General features: G+C 36.0%; 1 protein-coding gene across 2 annotated transcripts in view; it reads right to left on the bottom strand.

The window, feature by feature from the left end:
• CDK8 (cyclin dependent kinase 8) overlaps window positions 1–16,592 on the bottom strand; it is a 151,427-nt gene that overhangs the window by 64,404 nt on the left and 70,431 nt on the right. For both annotated transcript variants that reach the window (XM_003818346.6, XM_008971624.5), the window contains exon 2: window positions 3,169–3,244. In XM_003818346.6, coding sequence (XP_003818394.1) covers window positions 3,169–3,244 — 76 coding nt within the window. The remainder of the gene's footprint in view (window positions 1–3,168; window positions 3,245–16,592) is intronic.

Genomic DNA, 16,592 nt, shown 5'->3' with positions numbered 1-16,592 from the left:
AAACGCATTACAGTCTAGAGGGTTGGGGGAACAGATAACAAAGTAAGTAACCAGGCACACAGATAAAAAGAACCCCCTCGTAATTACATTTGTAATGAGTGTTATATTAAAGAAACAAACTGGGTGTAATCATAGAGAGTTAATGGAGGTGAATGCTGGGGACACACAACTTCTTCGAGGAAGAATTAAGAAATGTAAAGGAGGAAGGCCTGATAAAAACTTGCCAGAAAACATGGGAATTATTTCATTCTTAACTTTTTGTTATACAAATTTCCAAACTAAATAAAAAAGAATATTAAAACAAACCCCTACGTACCACTAGCCACTCACAGCCAAACTTGATTTATTTATACTAATATCCACTCCTCCCAGCCAACCCTGGATTATGCTGAAGTAAATTCCAGTTATTGTATCATTTCACCTATAAATATTTCAGTATGTATCTCTAAAATACAAGGTCTCTTTTCTCTGACCCACAATGAAAATAAATTAGTAATCAGTAACAGTAAGTTATCTAGAAATACCTCACATGTTTAAAAATTAAGCAATATAATTCGAAATAACTCATAGATAAAAGGAAAAATTTCACAAAGAAAACTGAAAATATTTTGTACTAAATTAACAGAATAAGAAAAAAATTATATGGTTGCTTTTATCTATGCAGAAAAAAGCATTTGATAAAATTCAATATCATTTATGAAAAAAATTCTTAGAATCTAGGAATATAACTTCCTAAACTTGATTAATAGCACCTATGAAAAACACGCAGCTATCATTATACTGAACAGTGAAAGTGGAAATATTTTCCTCACAGTTGGGAATAAATCAAAGATAACTGCTCTCACCACTATTCAACATTGTGTGAGATGGCCTAACCAGCTCGGTAAAGAAAAAAAAGAAACAAAAGCAGAAATATGGAAAAAAGTAAAAGTATCCCTATTCATAAATGACATAATTATGTAGAAAAAATCCCAAGCAATCACCAAAAACCTACCAGTGAGTTCAGAAATGTCTCAGGATATATACTACACTATATATATATATTTTTTTTAAGTAATTATATAAATAAATAAAATAAATAAATAAATAAATAAATAAATAAATAAATAAAATGGAAAGTATATCTTTCCGCTGGCTTGAAAGTCTCAATACTATTATTCTTTGAATTGATCCAAATTATAATCTCAACAAGCTTTTTTTAAAAAAAAAAAAAACTAATTAGCTGATGTAAAAATTTGTATGATAATGCTAAAGAACCTAAAATACCCCAAACAATTCTGACAAAGAATAAAGCTGGTGGCCTTACACCACCTGGCTTCAAGTCTTGCTAGAAAGGTAGAGTAATCTATTGGTATAAGGCTAGACAGAGAGAACAATGGAATGAAATACAGTCCAAATGTATACTTTCTTTTTTTGCAAAGGTGCCAAAGGAATTCTATGGCAAAGGATGTTTTCCAAAAATGATGCTACAACTGTACATTCACATGGGAGGGGGAATTCAAACTCTGTATCATACCACAAACAAAAATTAATTGAGTATATCATAGACTAGAAATAAAAAAATTATAAAGCATTTAGAAGAAAATATTGGGAAATATTTTCACAATCAGTGGGTACAGATTTCTTCAGCCACATACAGAAAATAGCCATAAGAGGAAAAATTAGTAAGACTTCATAAAAATTAAACATTTCTGTTCATCTTAGATTGAAGAGCCATGATCAAGTACATTAAAAGTAGGCTTTCATACTTCTTTCTGTATTTAAGTGCATTTATAGTTATCACGATATATGCAAAGATAATAGCTGTTTCTGAACTGAGTTTTTTTTTCTAATAAAAAACAGTTTGTTAAAGACTAATAAACAAGAGAAAAGCATGTGAACAATAAGCACACAGCTCAATGAATTTTCACATATATAACCCGTGTAACTAGACCCAGTGCAAGATCAGAGAACATTACTAGCACCCTGAAGCTCTGTATTCCCTCCAAGGGTAATCAACATCCTGACTTCTAACACCACTGACCATAGTTTAATGGCTTTTAACTCTTTAAAACTGACGAGTATATACAGAATAGATGTTGAATAACTGACAGTTAACATACAGACACCTGGTCTCAAGATTGAAAAGTATTAAAAAAGTATCAATTAAATGAACTACATCTTTCAGCATGGTCTACCTTTGGTTAACAATATCCTCCATCTCATCCCTATTCTTCCCTCATGAAGGTAATTCTTACATTCGTTCCCAAACCTGGAACTTTCCTTGATTTTCTACTTTAGTTTAGATGTACACCCTTCTCCATTCCCATATACTTCTATCACAGTGCTTGACATGCTACTCTTAGATTTATGAGTCTTTTTCCTCAACATAGTGTAAATTATTTTTATCTACTTGAGTTGAAGACTCATTGGTACAGAATCTTAGTAAACTTGCAAAATTGTTTAACATTTCCAGGTAATAATAGACTATTATGGGTAAATATAATAGAAGGGCTGAGAGCAACAAAAGCAAAGATTATAATATATATCCTAGAATATTCTGTGTAAAGCCAGAAAAGACACATTTGGACCCACAGTTTTATAACAGTAAAAACTGAAGAAAAATCTCAAAAAGTAACGCTCAGTTTAAATGTATGGATAACTATTAATGCATTAACCCAAAGACTACTTCCCTTTGGAATCAAAATGAGATTCTAATCACAATATGGAAAACTATGCTTCCAAAATAAAAGGGCATAAATGTTTACATACTCAAATGAACAGATACAAGCAATGAAAATCAAATAATACAACCTCATTTTAATTTGACGTAACTAATGACATTAGTCTCATTCTATTAAAATAAAAATATTAATTTTCTATGGACTAACATGCCACTTTTACTGCTGTCAATGAAATAACTGGATCCTCTACTATTAGTGACAGGTATTGGGAAAACATGTATTTATATAAACAACTGAAATTTACTTTACCCCAAATAAAGAGTTTATATAGACAGAACTACATGACCCCTTTACTTCTCCTTAATAAATAATATTTTTCTACATATAGTTGATATAAAAATATTCATTAACTTTCAATTAATATGACAAATACAATACAGAGCCTTATATAGTTGGTACTCATAAGTCAGTTGATAATAACGATGATAAAAAGAACTTCACTTACTGCTATTTCTCTACATGCCGACATAGAGATCCCAGTTCCTTCTATTTGTTTTAAAGCATAGTCTTTATCATCCTTCCTGTAAAAACAAAGTTATTTTAATATATAGATAAATCTATATTTATGTGCATTTTTATAAAGTAAAATATAAATAAATATAAATCACGTTTAATACACATTTGACATTATTCAATATAATCATACAATGTCGTACAAGGAAAAACTTTTCAGACAACCTAGTCCAGTCCCATTATTTGATGAGGGAAGTTAGCTTCAAAGGAATAAAAAGACTTTTCCAAGGTTCCACAGTTACTTGTGGAAGACACAGATTGCGATACAGAGCTTCTGACTTCCAGTAATAGATTCCTTCTGCTCTAATATATGAACATAACACACCATATAAAATAAAACCTGCTTTCTAAAACCTATTCAGATATTAGTGGGTCAGAAAAGTTAAGAAATGAATGTGTCCCTAAGACACAAAATGGTTATAATTTAAAACATGTTATAGTAATCATAATTTGATAATAAATAATTTAGGTCATCTCCAAAGACTTTCAAAGACACTCACGCAACATGTGTTTACTGAACACTTACTATGTACCCAGAACTGTGCTAGGTACTGAGGATACAACAAGTTCCTTCTTTTAGAGAGTTTTCTGTGTCTACTGGCTTAAAAAGATAAGTAACACACCATAATACAATATGATAAGTGCTATAATATGGCAAGTGCAACAGAAAAGGTTACTCAAAGGGGACTTGGTGGAGGACCCAAGCAAAGACTCCTCAGAGGCCGGGCGCGGTGGCTCACGCCTGTAATCCCAGCACTTTGGGAGGCCGAGGCAGGCAGATCACGAGGTCAGGAGATCAAGACCATCCTGGCTAACATGGCGAAACCATGTCTCTACTAAAAATACAAAACAATTAGCCAGGTGTGGTGGCGGGTGCCTGTAGTCCCAGCTACTCGGGAGGCTGAGGCAGGAGAATGGCGTGAACCCAGGAGGTGGAGCTTGCAGTGAGCCGAGATCACGCCACTGCACTCCAGCCTGGGCGACAGAGCAAGACTCCGTCTCAAAAAAAAAAAAAAAAAAAAAAGACTCCTCAGAGAAAATGCCATCTGAGGCCTAAATGGCTGTTCTCAAACCTTTTGGTCCCAGAACCCCTTTATTCTCTTGAAAATTACTATGGACCCTGACAAGCTTTGGTTTATTATATCTATCAATATTATACCCTATACAAATTTTAAAATGCGAACTTTTAAAACTACAGAAGTTTATATCCACTAGCCACCAGAGCAACGGAATAGCATCATCACATGTTGGATCATCTCTGAAAGAAATCCACTAGGCACTCATTAGAATGAGAATGAAAAAGCAAACAATATCATAGTTTATTACAAAAATAGTGTTGACCTTACAGACCCTCTGAAAGGATCTTGTAGACACCCAGGGGGTTCCAGGATCACACTCTGATCACTTGATTGTGTGTGTGTGTGTATGTGTGTGTGTGTGTATGTTTGTGTATTAGTTAAGAGAGGTGCAGTCACACGAGGAAAGAGAAAAAGCATTTGAGGGAGACTGGATACTGTATACAACTAGAGATGAGGCTGGGGATAAAATCAAGAACCACAACACAAGTCTTTTCATGCCAAGAACAACAAGAAGGGCACCTGTAAAGGTTTGTTGTTGTTGTTATTGTTGTTGTTGTTGTTGTTGTTAAGCAAGAGAATATCAATTATATTTTATCTGGAAAATGTATCTTTGGCTGCCTTGTGAATGCTTAGTGGGAGTAAATAAGGAAAGGAGGCAGACAGAACAGTTACAAGTAATTAGCATTAAAATTATTCAGTGAGAGATGATGATGGCTATTGCAGAATGGTGGTTACTATAGAGAACAGACAGATAAGAAGTAGGGTCCTTCATGATTGACTACTGTGGGTAAGGAAGAAGAAGTTAAAGACAATGATTTCTGCCACAGGCTACAAAGTAATGACAGCATTATTCACTGAAATTAAAAACCAGGTAGGAGGAAAAGTTTTGAGGGAACAGGTAGGTGATAGCTCCATTCTGTGTAGGCTGAGTTTTGGGGACCAGTGAGACATCTAAGTGGGCATAGCTGCTGGCAAGCAGAATAAACACTAAAGCTCAAGAGCAAGCTGAAGACACAGATTTACCGGAATCAGCATGACACAGTGATCGAAGCCACAAGATGTAGGTTCAATGAGAGCAAAGAGAAGGACTGTCAAGAAAAAGATTTTCAAAAAGGGCAGAATAGCAAATAGTACAAAAATCTGCAGAGAGGTCTAGTGAGGTAAGAATTGTAAAGTATCTACTGAATTTAGCAATGATTAAGTCAACAATGGATAGTGGAGTAGGCAAAAATAGTTGCAGCGATGTGGTGGCAGGGTCTATATTGCAGAAGGCTGAGGGGTGAATGAGACATACGTAAACTAAGACAACATATGTAAGCAATTCTTTGAAGGCGAAAAATAAGGCAGGTGCTGGAGTAATACACAAGGTTAGAGTTATTATTTCTTAAGATGGAAGAGACTTGATTATGATAAGCACTGACAGAAAGGACCCAGAGAAAAAGAGCTAACAATATAGGAGAGGAGAAAAAAATCCAGAGAACAAGCTTTCAGGGTCTTTGCTCTCTGGCTTGAAGGAGAAACATCTATTCCATCGTAATAGGAAGAAAGGACAGATAAAGGAACGAATACAGATGGAAAGAAGTTGGTTCAGAGGCAAAAAGCTGGGGGAGTTCCGATTTTGATATGTTCATTTTTTTTCCGAAAGTGGCAATGAGGTCATATACTAAAAGGAAGGGCAGAGGTGATAGCACTGGAGACTTCGGTAGCAAGACAGTTTAAGTGAACAAATTAATAAGCCTTTATAAAATCAACTAATTTAAGTCAATTTAATACTTTATTATTTTAAATTATTACTAAAACGTAACATTGCTTTATCTTTGTTTTTACAACATATTTTATGCCAAATCCTTACTTGGGAAAAGAAATCACAATTACAACATTATTTTTCTGGAAAAAAATTTGTTTTGTAACAATCAGTTTTACAGCATATATCTAGTAAAGCACCATGAGTACTCATTATATGAAAAAGACATTAAGAGGATCTGTACTTAATATTCACTGTCTGAATGGTTTCTGAATGAAAGACGAAGTTAAGGACATAAAAATAAAACAAAATTGGAATCAGAATAGTCTATTAGACACTTTCATGGGCAGGGTTATTGATTTAACCAGATGGTCAATCCAAGGGTATAACACATTCTATTATATCTACTGTTTAAGAATTACATCCTAGAATTGAACCCCCGACTAAGAAAGAGAGTGGTGGGAAAGAAAATAATTTAAACTAAAGATTTACCCATTCATCTCCTTAATATCCACCACTTTCTCTTATTTAAAAATGCCCAAGGTGGTATATGACAATTTCTTCTCTGGGAACTAAAAAAATTCTAATATTCAATCAGTCTTCTCCCCTACTCCAAGTAATTGTATGTTTTTTACTTTATAAAAGTAGATTATTAGAAAGAAATGTGCAATGGAGAAAAATAATACCAAATAAATTATAAATGACATCTGATTATAAAAAAGGCAACCTCCTCTTGAAAATCACCTAATTACAACATAATATAATAGTGCTATGTGGTTTACATGGCAAATTTATCTCTCCATCCACACTTTTTTTAGTAAAAGATACAAAGGAGATGAAAAAGATTTGTTCACTAGTGTCAGTAATGATCCAAGGGAAGTAGTCAGATTAAATGAATGGTTACAATACAGACTGAGTATCCCTTATCTGAAATGCATGGGATGAGAGGTGTTTTGAAATTCTGATTTTTCAGGATACTGTGGAATATTTGCCCATATATAATGAGATATCTTGGGGATGAGATCCAATTTAAACACAGGATTCATTTTATGTTTCATATACACCATATACACATTGCCTGAAGGTAATTTTATATAATATTTAAATAATTATGTGCATAAAACAAAGTTGGTGTACAATGAACCATCAGAAAGCAAAAGTGTCACTATCTCTGCCACTCCTGTGAACCACCTGTGGTTGTTTGGCATCACCATCATTCATGACTCTGAATTTATATGCTACTAATAACTAATTATTTTCTTACACTTAAGTACTTAATAGTAAAAAAAAATATGGCATATCAGCCGGGTGTGGTGGCTCACACCTGTAATCCCAGCACTTTGGGAGGCCAAGGCAGGCAGATCACCTGAGGTCCGGAGTTCAAGGCCAGCCTAGACAGCATAGTGAAACCCCATCTGTACTAGAAATATGAAACTTAGCCGGGCGTGGTAGTGGACACCTGCAATCCCAGCTACTCAGGAAGCTGAGGTAGAAGAATTGCTTGAACCCAGGAGGTAGAGGTTGCAGTGAGCCAGGATTGCACCATTGCACTCCAGCCTGGGGGATGAGAGCGAGACTGAGTCTCAAAAAAAAAAAAACAAGGCATATAATTAATATTGTGGGAAAATGTGTTCAGGGTAGTCCTAAGCAGCACAGTAGCATCACCAGAATACCTTTTCTCCCTTGAGGACGCAGAATCAACGGTGTGTTATGCACCTGCATTTGACTACGGCCTGTCACATGAAATCAGATGCGGAATTTTCCACTTGTGGCATCAGGCCAGTGCTCAAAAAGTTTCAGATTGTGTAGCATTTTGGATTTCTGACTTTTGGATGAGAGGTGCTCAAATAGTGTTCTAAGCACTAGAGAAAGAGGAGACAATGCAATGTATGTTCAAGGTATGAAGCTGGATAAGACAAGGCTTCAGAAAGTCTATTTAAATTAGAATCTGAAGACTTAAGAAATTTGATAAAAATACTTAACAAACTAGGCATAGAAGGAATATAGCTCAAAGTAATACAGGTCATATATAACAAACCGACAGCTAACATCATACGAATGAGGAAAAGCTGAAAATCTTTCCTTCAAGAACTGGAAGAAGACAAGGATGCTCACTTTCACCACTCTTATTCAACATAGCACTGGAAGTCCTAGGTAGAGCGATCAGACAGGAGAAAGAAATAAAAGTCCTCAAAATTCAAAAGGATTTAGTCAAACTGTCTCTCTTTGCTGATGATATGATTTTATATATATATATGTATTATATGGAGTCTTGCTCTGTTGCCCAGGCTGGAGTGCAGTGGCATGATCTCAGCTCACTGCAGCCTCCGCCTCCTGGGTTCAAGTGATTGTCCTGCCTCAGCCTCCCGAGTAGCTGTGATTACAGGCACGCACCACCATGCCTGGCTAATTTTTGTATTTTTAGTAGAGATAGGGTTTCACTTGTTGGTCAGGCTGGTCTCAAACTCCTGACCTCAAGTGATCCACCCACCTCAGCCTCCCAAATGATCTTGTATTAAAAAAAACCTAAAGACTCCACCAAAAACAACCCTTAGATTTGGCAAATAAATTCAGTAAAGTTGCAAGTTACAAAATCAATGTATAAAAGTATTGTTTCTATATATCAAAAATGATCCAACCAAGAAAGAAATCAAGAAGTCAATCTCACTTAAAAAGCTAGAACAAAATTAAAATACCCAGGAGTAAATCTAACTAGGGAGATGGAAATCTCTACGAGAAGGACTACAAAACACTGTTAAAAGAAATTAAAGATGACATAAACAAAAGGAAAAACATCCCACGCCCATGGATCAGAAGAATCAATATTGTTAAAAGGACCATACTGCCCAAAGCAATCTACAGATTCAATACAATCCCAGTCAAAATACCAATGCCATTCTTCACGGAGTCAGAAAAAATAATCCTAAAATTTGTATGGAACCAAAAAAGAGCCCCAATAGTCAAAAGCAATCCTGAACAAAAAGAACATAGCTGGAGGCATCACATTACCTGACTTCAAAACACATTACAAGGCTATAACCAAAACAGCATGGTATTGGTAGAAAAACAGATAAGTAACCCAATGGAGCAGAATGAAGAACTCAGCAATAAAGCTACATATTTACAGCCAACTTATCTTTGACAAAGCTGACAAAAACTTGTATCAGGGAAAAGGACATCCTCTTTAATAAATGATGCTGGGAAAACTAGATAGCCACATGCAGAAGATCTAGGCAAAGAATTTATAACTAAGACCTCAAAAGCACAGGCAACAAAACCAAAAACAGACAATGAGACTTTATTACACAAAAAAGCTTCTGCACAGCAAAAGAAATAACATAGTGAAGAGACAGCCTGTTGAATGGAAGAAAATATTTGCAAACTATTCATCTGAGGGGACTAATATCCAGAATATAAAAGGAACTCAAACAGCCCAACAGGAGAAAACCAAATAATCCCATTAAAAAGTGGGCAAAGGACATGAATGGATACATTTCAAAAGAAGACATACAAAGATCCAACAGGTATATGAAAAAAATGCTCAATATCACTAATCATCAGAGAAATGCAAATAAAAACCACAATGAGATACCATCTTACCCCGGTGAGGATGGCATTCATTAAAAAGACAAAAGATAACGGATGTTGGTGCGGACACAGAGAAAAGGGAACTCCACTTACACATGGTGGCTGGGAATGTAAACTAGTACAGCCACCATAGAAAATGGCATGGCAATTTCTCAAAAAGCTAAAAATCGAAATACCATTCAATCCAGCAATCCCACCACTGGGTATCCACTAAAACAAAAAGAAACAAATGTATCAAAATGATACCTGCACTCACATGCTTATGGCAGCACTATTCACAATACCAAAGACAGACATAAACCTAAGTGTCCATCAACAGATGAATGGATAAAGAAAATGTGGTATATATACACTATAGAATACTATTCAACCACACACACACAAAGAAGGAAATCATGTCATTTGCAGCAACATGGACGAAACTGGAGGTCAACATGGTGGAAATAGCTTAAGCGAAATAAGCCAGACGCGAAAAGACAAATATTGCACGTTCTCACTTAACCTGTGGGAGCTAAAAAAAAAAAATTTGAACACGTGAAGGAAGAGTGGAAAAACAGATAACAGAGAGACTGGGAAGGTTAAGTGGGAGGCAAAAGGGTGAATGAAAAGTGGTTAAAGGGTATAAACATACAGTAAGATAAAAGGAATAAATTCAGCCGGGCGTGGTAGCTCACGCCTGTAATCCCAGCACTTGGGGAGGGAAAGGCGGGCAGATCACTTGAGGTCAGGAGTTTGAGGCCAGCCTGGCCAACATGGTGAAACCCTGCCTCCACTAAAAACACAAAATTAGTCAGGCATGGTGGTGCACAGCTGTAGTCTCAGCTACTAGGGAGGCCGAAGCAGGAGGATCACTTGAACCCAGGAGACAGAGGTTGCAGTAAGCTGAGATTGTGCCACTGCACTCCAGCCTAGGCGACAGAGACTCTGCCTCATTAAAAAATAAATAAATGAAATAAATTCAACATTTGACAGCAGAGTGGGATGACTACAGTTAACAAAAAAGTACTGTAGTCGGATGATAGACATCCAGAATTCCCTGATTTGATCACTATGTATTATATACATGTAACAAATGTTCTCATGTAACTCATAAATTTGGGCACGCACACACACAAAAAGACTTAAGAAGTTTGTCAGGAAGAGAGGGAGGCCCTGGGGAAATAAATCAGTAGTTACATGAGACACCCCAGGAAGTGGAAACAGTATATACAAAACTACAGAAGCATGGAAAGGGTCTGCCATGCTCAGAGAATAGTAAAGACTAGCAGCAAGTAGTTTAATATCACTAAACATACCACAAAATAAATGGCTACCGGTGACAGCCCTGAGGACAGATGAGATTTTAGAAATAGGCGGCCGGGTGCAGTGGCTCAGGCTTGTAATCCCAGCACTTTGGGAGGCCGAGGCGGGCGGATCACCTGAGGTCAGGAGTTTGAGACCAGCCTGCCCAACGTGGCAAAACCCCGTCTGTACAAAAAATACAAAAATTTAGCCAGGCATGGTGGTGGGCGCCTGTAATCCCAGCTACTTGGGAGGCTGAGGCAGGAGAATCACTTGAACCCGGGAGGCGGAGGTTGCAGTGAGCCAAGATCCTGCCACTGCACTCCAGCCTGGGCAACAAGTGCAAAATTCTGTCTCAAAAACAAAAACAAAACAAAACAAACAAACAAAAAAAACAGAAATAGGCAAGGTAAGATGGGGGATATTTTATGGCACCTGTCTCAAAAGAGGTATGTAGAGTGTCCAAAATAAGTTAAGAAGAAAATATTATATTAAAAAAATAAAGCTGAGGGAAAATGTGTTGTGTAAGAAAACCAAAAATAAGAGGATGGGACCATGATGAAAATTCACCTTTAAGAGATGGGAGGAGTAAGATGAAAATATAAAATGGCCGCAAAGGATTGGTTAAAAAACTGAGCAGTGTTTTGGTAAAAGAGAGTATGGAGCACACAAATCAAACTACACTGCTTCCTAAAACTCTATTTAAACTATGGTAAAGGGAATTTTTAAAAGACATAAGGACGATAAGTATAAAAACTGAGACTGAAGATAGCATAAAAATGTGGAAACTAGAAAGCAAATGGACAAAAAATAGCTGATTAAGAGGATCCAAGAAAACAAAATCAGAAGTTGACAGTGAAGAAAGCCAAGAACCAATTAGACTTACACAGCAAAATCATGCAATGGCAGAGAATTGAGACTATAAGATACTGCTAGAAGTAGAAATGGCTGAATGGAAGACAAAGTGGAGGAGATATCCTAGAACAGAATAGCAGGAGACAAAGTGAGAGAGGGGCAAAAGAAAAATAGGAAAATTGGAGGAGCAATTCAAGCAATTCAAGAAAACTTCCAAATTGAAAGACATAATTTCCAAAACTGGAATGGTCTACCAAATTCCCATCCCAAATAAATGAAAATAGGCCTATCCCAAAATACAATATCTACATATTTCAGAAAAGTGGAGACAAACAGTATATTTTACATTTTACAAGCTTCCAGTGGGGATGGGTAACAAATCACTTAGAAAGGGATCAGTAATCAGGAGACCTTTGGTCCTCTCAAAATGAGTTTTGCAAGCTAGAAGTTCTAGACTAGCTCTGCATTGTATAAAATTGTTATATACTGATTACATTGTCAACAGATGTGGTTTAGGGTTTAAGCTCTGTGGTTTAGGGTTTAGGAGCCTGTTCTGGAGAATTAAATTTTCAGTTGCAAAGATAGGAAAATATTCTGGAATAGTCAACCAGATCAAGGGGCTTGCACCAGATTGTAAAGCAGTACACTACTTCTTTCATGGAAAAAGACATGCTTTAAGGAAAACAAAACAGCTGAAATAATCATAATCACTGTGTTTAGTTATATAGTAAGAACTGTGAATTACCTAAAGGCTAATGTGTAGGTCTAAGATTTAATTATCTTAAATATGTGATAATGTGTAAGATCATAAACAACTGCCATTGCATGCTGAGGTATGATGATTATTAAGGGGGAAAGGTCAGTGAGAATGCTGGACTATGACATAAAATCTTAGTGGCTGTGCAAGATAATAAACCAGTTTGGTCTGAATGCTTTAGAGATGTTAAATGAACAGCCTAAGTTGCTTTGGTGTGGTATCTTTGGTATTTTTAGTGACCACAGTATTTCCAACTAGGGAAAGAAAGCAAAAGTTAAAAAAAAAAAAAAAAAGACGGCTCTTAAATATATGTTCTTGGGCCTTAGCCATATTTTAAATCATTTTAAATAAAATTTCATTATTTAAAACAATTAAAGGTCCTAACAATTATTGTTTTTGCATTATTTTCTTTCTTTTTATTTTTGTTTGAGACAAAGTCTGGCTCTGTCACCCAGGCTGGAGTGCAGTGGCGCAATCTCGGCTCACTGTAACCTCCACCTCCCAGGTTCAAGCGATTCTCCTGCCTCTGCCTCCTGAGTAGCTGGGATTACAAGCACCCACCACCACACCCAGCTAATTTTTGTATCTGTAGTAGAGACGGGGTTTAACCATGTTGTCCAGGCTGGTCTCGAACTCCTGACCTCAGGTGATCCACCTGCCTCAGCCTCCCAAAGTTCCGGGATTACAGGCATGAGCCACCGCACCTGGTTGTTCTTGCTTTATTTTCAAAAACTGCCTAGAACTATTTCTTACCTTGGGTATCATGACTCAGGTTAACAATTGTATCATTTAAAACCCTTCTAGACTTAGGTCCCAAATTCAGAATAACAAAGCTAATAAAACGTATTTTATGCCTAAAACATCCTTAAATTTTCTGGAATGGCCAGGAGGTAACATAAAGATTTATTCCTTTACCTTAAAAAAGGAAGGATAATAGAAATAATTAGATTTGGTCAACATTCCTACAATGTTATTTAATTCAAAATTATAAAAATTCTTACTGCTAAATTAATTTATTTGGTAAATCACAAGAGAAATTTGGGCTGTATAAATCAATTATAAGCAAATAAAATATTAATGAATATATCCTCAATGGTTATGTACTTTAAGTTGAAAAAAGGCAAACTCATGCTCATATACAAAAACTGGTACAATAACTACTTCAAATTGATTTTTGTTTCTAGATTTCAGTATCCTTATTAATCATGGACAATCAAGGTACACTTGATGATAGAAACTAAAGGGCCATGTAGATTTGTCAAATTCCTCACTATTCATAATATGTCTAATCCCCTGCATAATTACTGACTGAATCTGTGTATTGTATGCCACTAGATGATCCATTCTTTTCCATTCTATTAATTCTAGTTAAGATAATAACTTTCCAGGGCTGCTGAATCTTATCATTGATGGAAACAACTATCAGCTGTATATGGCTGTAGATTAGGTGTCTGGCTATTTTTGAAGCATCATTAGACAGAGACTGCACTTGAACACACTCCAATGACTTTGCCAGATTCTGTTAACAACTAATGCAGCAGTAAAACACCTTGGCTCTGAATTATAGCATCGCAACAGATCCTCAAATTACTAAAGGTCTGTCCCAGCCAGAGACCTCAAACTAAAGATTCTTAAGAATCTTCCAGAAGAAGATGATCTTAGAGACAGATATAGCTTCTACCCAAGACTTCTGGATCAAAAGGAACGAAAGAGACAGCTTCTACTCAGGACCCATGGAACAAAGATCTAGATGGCCAGAACCATAAATTATCATGCTTTAATTTGTATGCTCTTATTTTGTGTCCAAGCTATTGTCTTTCCTTTGGTTTAAATTTCTGAATTGTTAACAGGCACTCGTTAACTCCAACAACGATACCTATAAGACCTTACCCATAATATTGCTTTGTGCATCCCTAGTCACTGTCTGTATGAGTCTATTGTCAGGGTAAAATTTGCTCGTGATTTAACTAAAATATGCAATCAAACCAATGGTTGAGATTGTAGCCACTTTCTTTTGGGTGCAACTCAGCTTACTCTAGTTCCTGGGCAATTACATTTAACTACTAAGCAACTCTTTAAATAGTAAACTAAAAATAGTAAACAGGACAGATACCCCTATGATGCCATACTTAGGAAAGTTTTTGTCAACACCAAAACCACACTTAGGGACCATGGCTCTTGGCTTAGAAGTAGAATACAAACTCTGTTAATAATCTCTCAGCATTTATCAGTGTTAAATTACTCAAATGTGACCTCCAGAACCTTAAATGTGTACAGCCATTTTTCGTTCAGATGACTCAACAGCTAACCTTAAAACAATAACAAAAGGTATACATGAAGAACTGACTTCAGTCCAACAACAGATGAGGTTGTCTTAATAATCTCCTATCTCCTAACAATGGTAAAGATCTGTATTTCATTGAACAATGATCTGAATACCCTGAATCTGGCCAAAAGGAGGGAATGAGAAAGTGAAATGAACCCCACTGATAATCATATTATTATTTCCCTAACAGATCGGTAGCACGGCCAGTACCAAGAGAACCCAGCCCTGCTTCACTTCTCCCAAACGGAATGCTGAAGCACCTAATTCCCAAACTGACCTCCCTTCATGACAATATCCAATCCAGATCTGTTCTACTTCCCCTAGTCTTTCCTTAGAATCATTCAGCCCAAGCCAAATCCCTATAAAGAACTTGCTCTTTTCTTACCGAGATACCTCATACTTCATCTGGCGTGAGCTCTCGCTTGCTAGAGCAGGCTAATAAGTTTTGGCTACAGGTGCACTCCTGGTGGCATTTATCATTTATCATGCCCAATAATCTTACACAAGATTACAATGCATCAGAGCAAATTAAACAACACTTTCTTTTAAATGAGGTAAAACCTGAAAGAGCACTTTCTAGCTAGTTATGCTACATTTTGTTTAAGGTCCCTTGCCATATTAACACATACTGCTTTTTTGATCATTCTGACAAATGAAATATACTAGGTAACTTTTTAGTTAATGATGTAAGTTTATTCAAAAGATTATTAGAACTATTAATTCTAGATTTGTGGGAATTTCCTAGCAATTTGGGGGAAGTTCCTGTGCTTGGCACTGTTATAATCTCTGAGATATGGCACTGAACAAGACAGATTCAACAGGAATTACTTTCAAGTTTCCTGGCAGCTCCAGATGCCAAGCTCCAAGAAGTTGCAAGCCTTCTTGTAAACCTAGCAATGAATACCTCTCCTCTGCATTATCTCATGAAATTCAAGCCAGGTTTATACTTCAAATTCATCTTTACCTTGTTTGGAGAAACAGCAGAGCTTAAAAAAATATTTGTCTTGGAGGCTGAAAGAAACACTTGGTCTTTTCCTGTCTGTTTCAGTTATAAAATTACAGTACATTATCAGAACTAGAATGTGGAGGTTTTCCATTAAATTACTTACCAATCAGTCTTTCTTAAATTATCTTCCCAAAGTCATTTGCCTTAACAACAACTCTATTAAGAAAAAAAAAATTAAACTTATTGGATCTTCAAGAATCATATTTTGACATTGATCATTTATAATCATTCTTTTCTCCTTAACACTCATGCTAGAAGATATGGGCAACCCTAAAAACAGAAATTAATGTACATGAATACTTTTGCACTCAAATGGTTAGTATTTCCTGCTATTTCATAGATCTGCCTAATTTATTTCTACTTGGCCTGAAACATATTTTTCTTAAAAGTACTATTACACTCAGGCATGTGAATGCACCTGAACATTTCTGAAGTGTTCAGGTTATACTCCAAGTGTTACTATAAATAAGTACTCAAGAGTGATGTGCTAATAAGACATCCTAAAAATGTCTTTGTCTCCTTAATCGACTTTCTAACATTTCTATCTTTTTAGTAATATAGCCATCAAATCAAAGTTACTTTCTACCCCGTCAACAATACTAACTGTAAATATTTTATGAATGCTAGTTGTTGAAAAAATAAGATGAGATCTAAAATCATTACAACTCTGCCTCTCACATGGAGAGTCTTTATTGCACCATTAGCAACACAATGTTTGAG

This window comes from Pan paniscus, chromosome 14, assembly GCF_029289425.2.
Source record: "Pan paniscus chromosome 14, NHGRI_mPanPan1-v2.0_pri, whole genome shotgun sequence".
Taxonomy (NCBI): Eukaryota; Metazoa; Chordata; class Mammalia; order Primates; family Hominidae; genus Pan; species Pan paniscus.
This window is presented reverse-complemented; position numbering and strand designations above follow the sequence as displayed.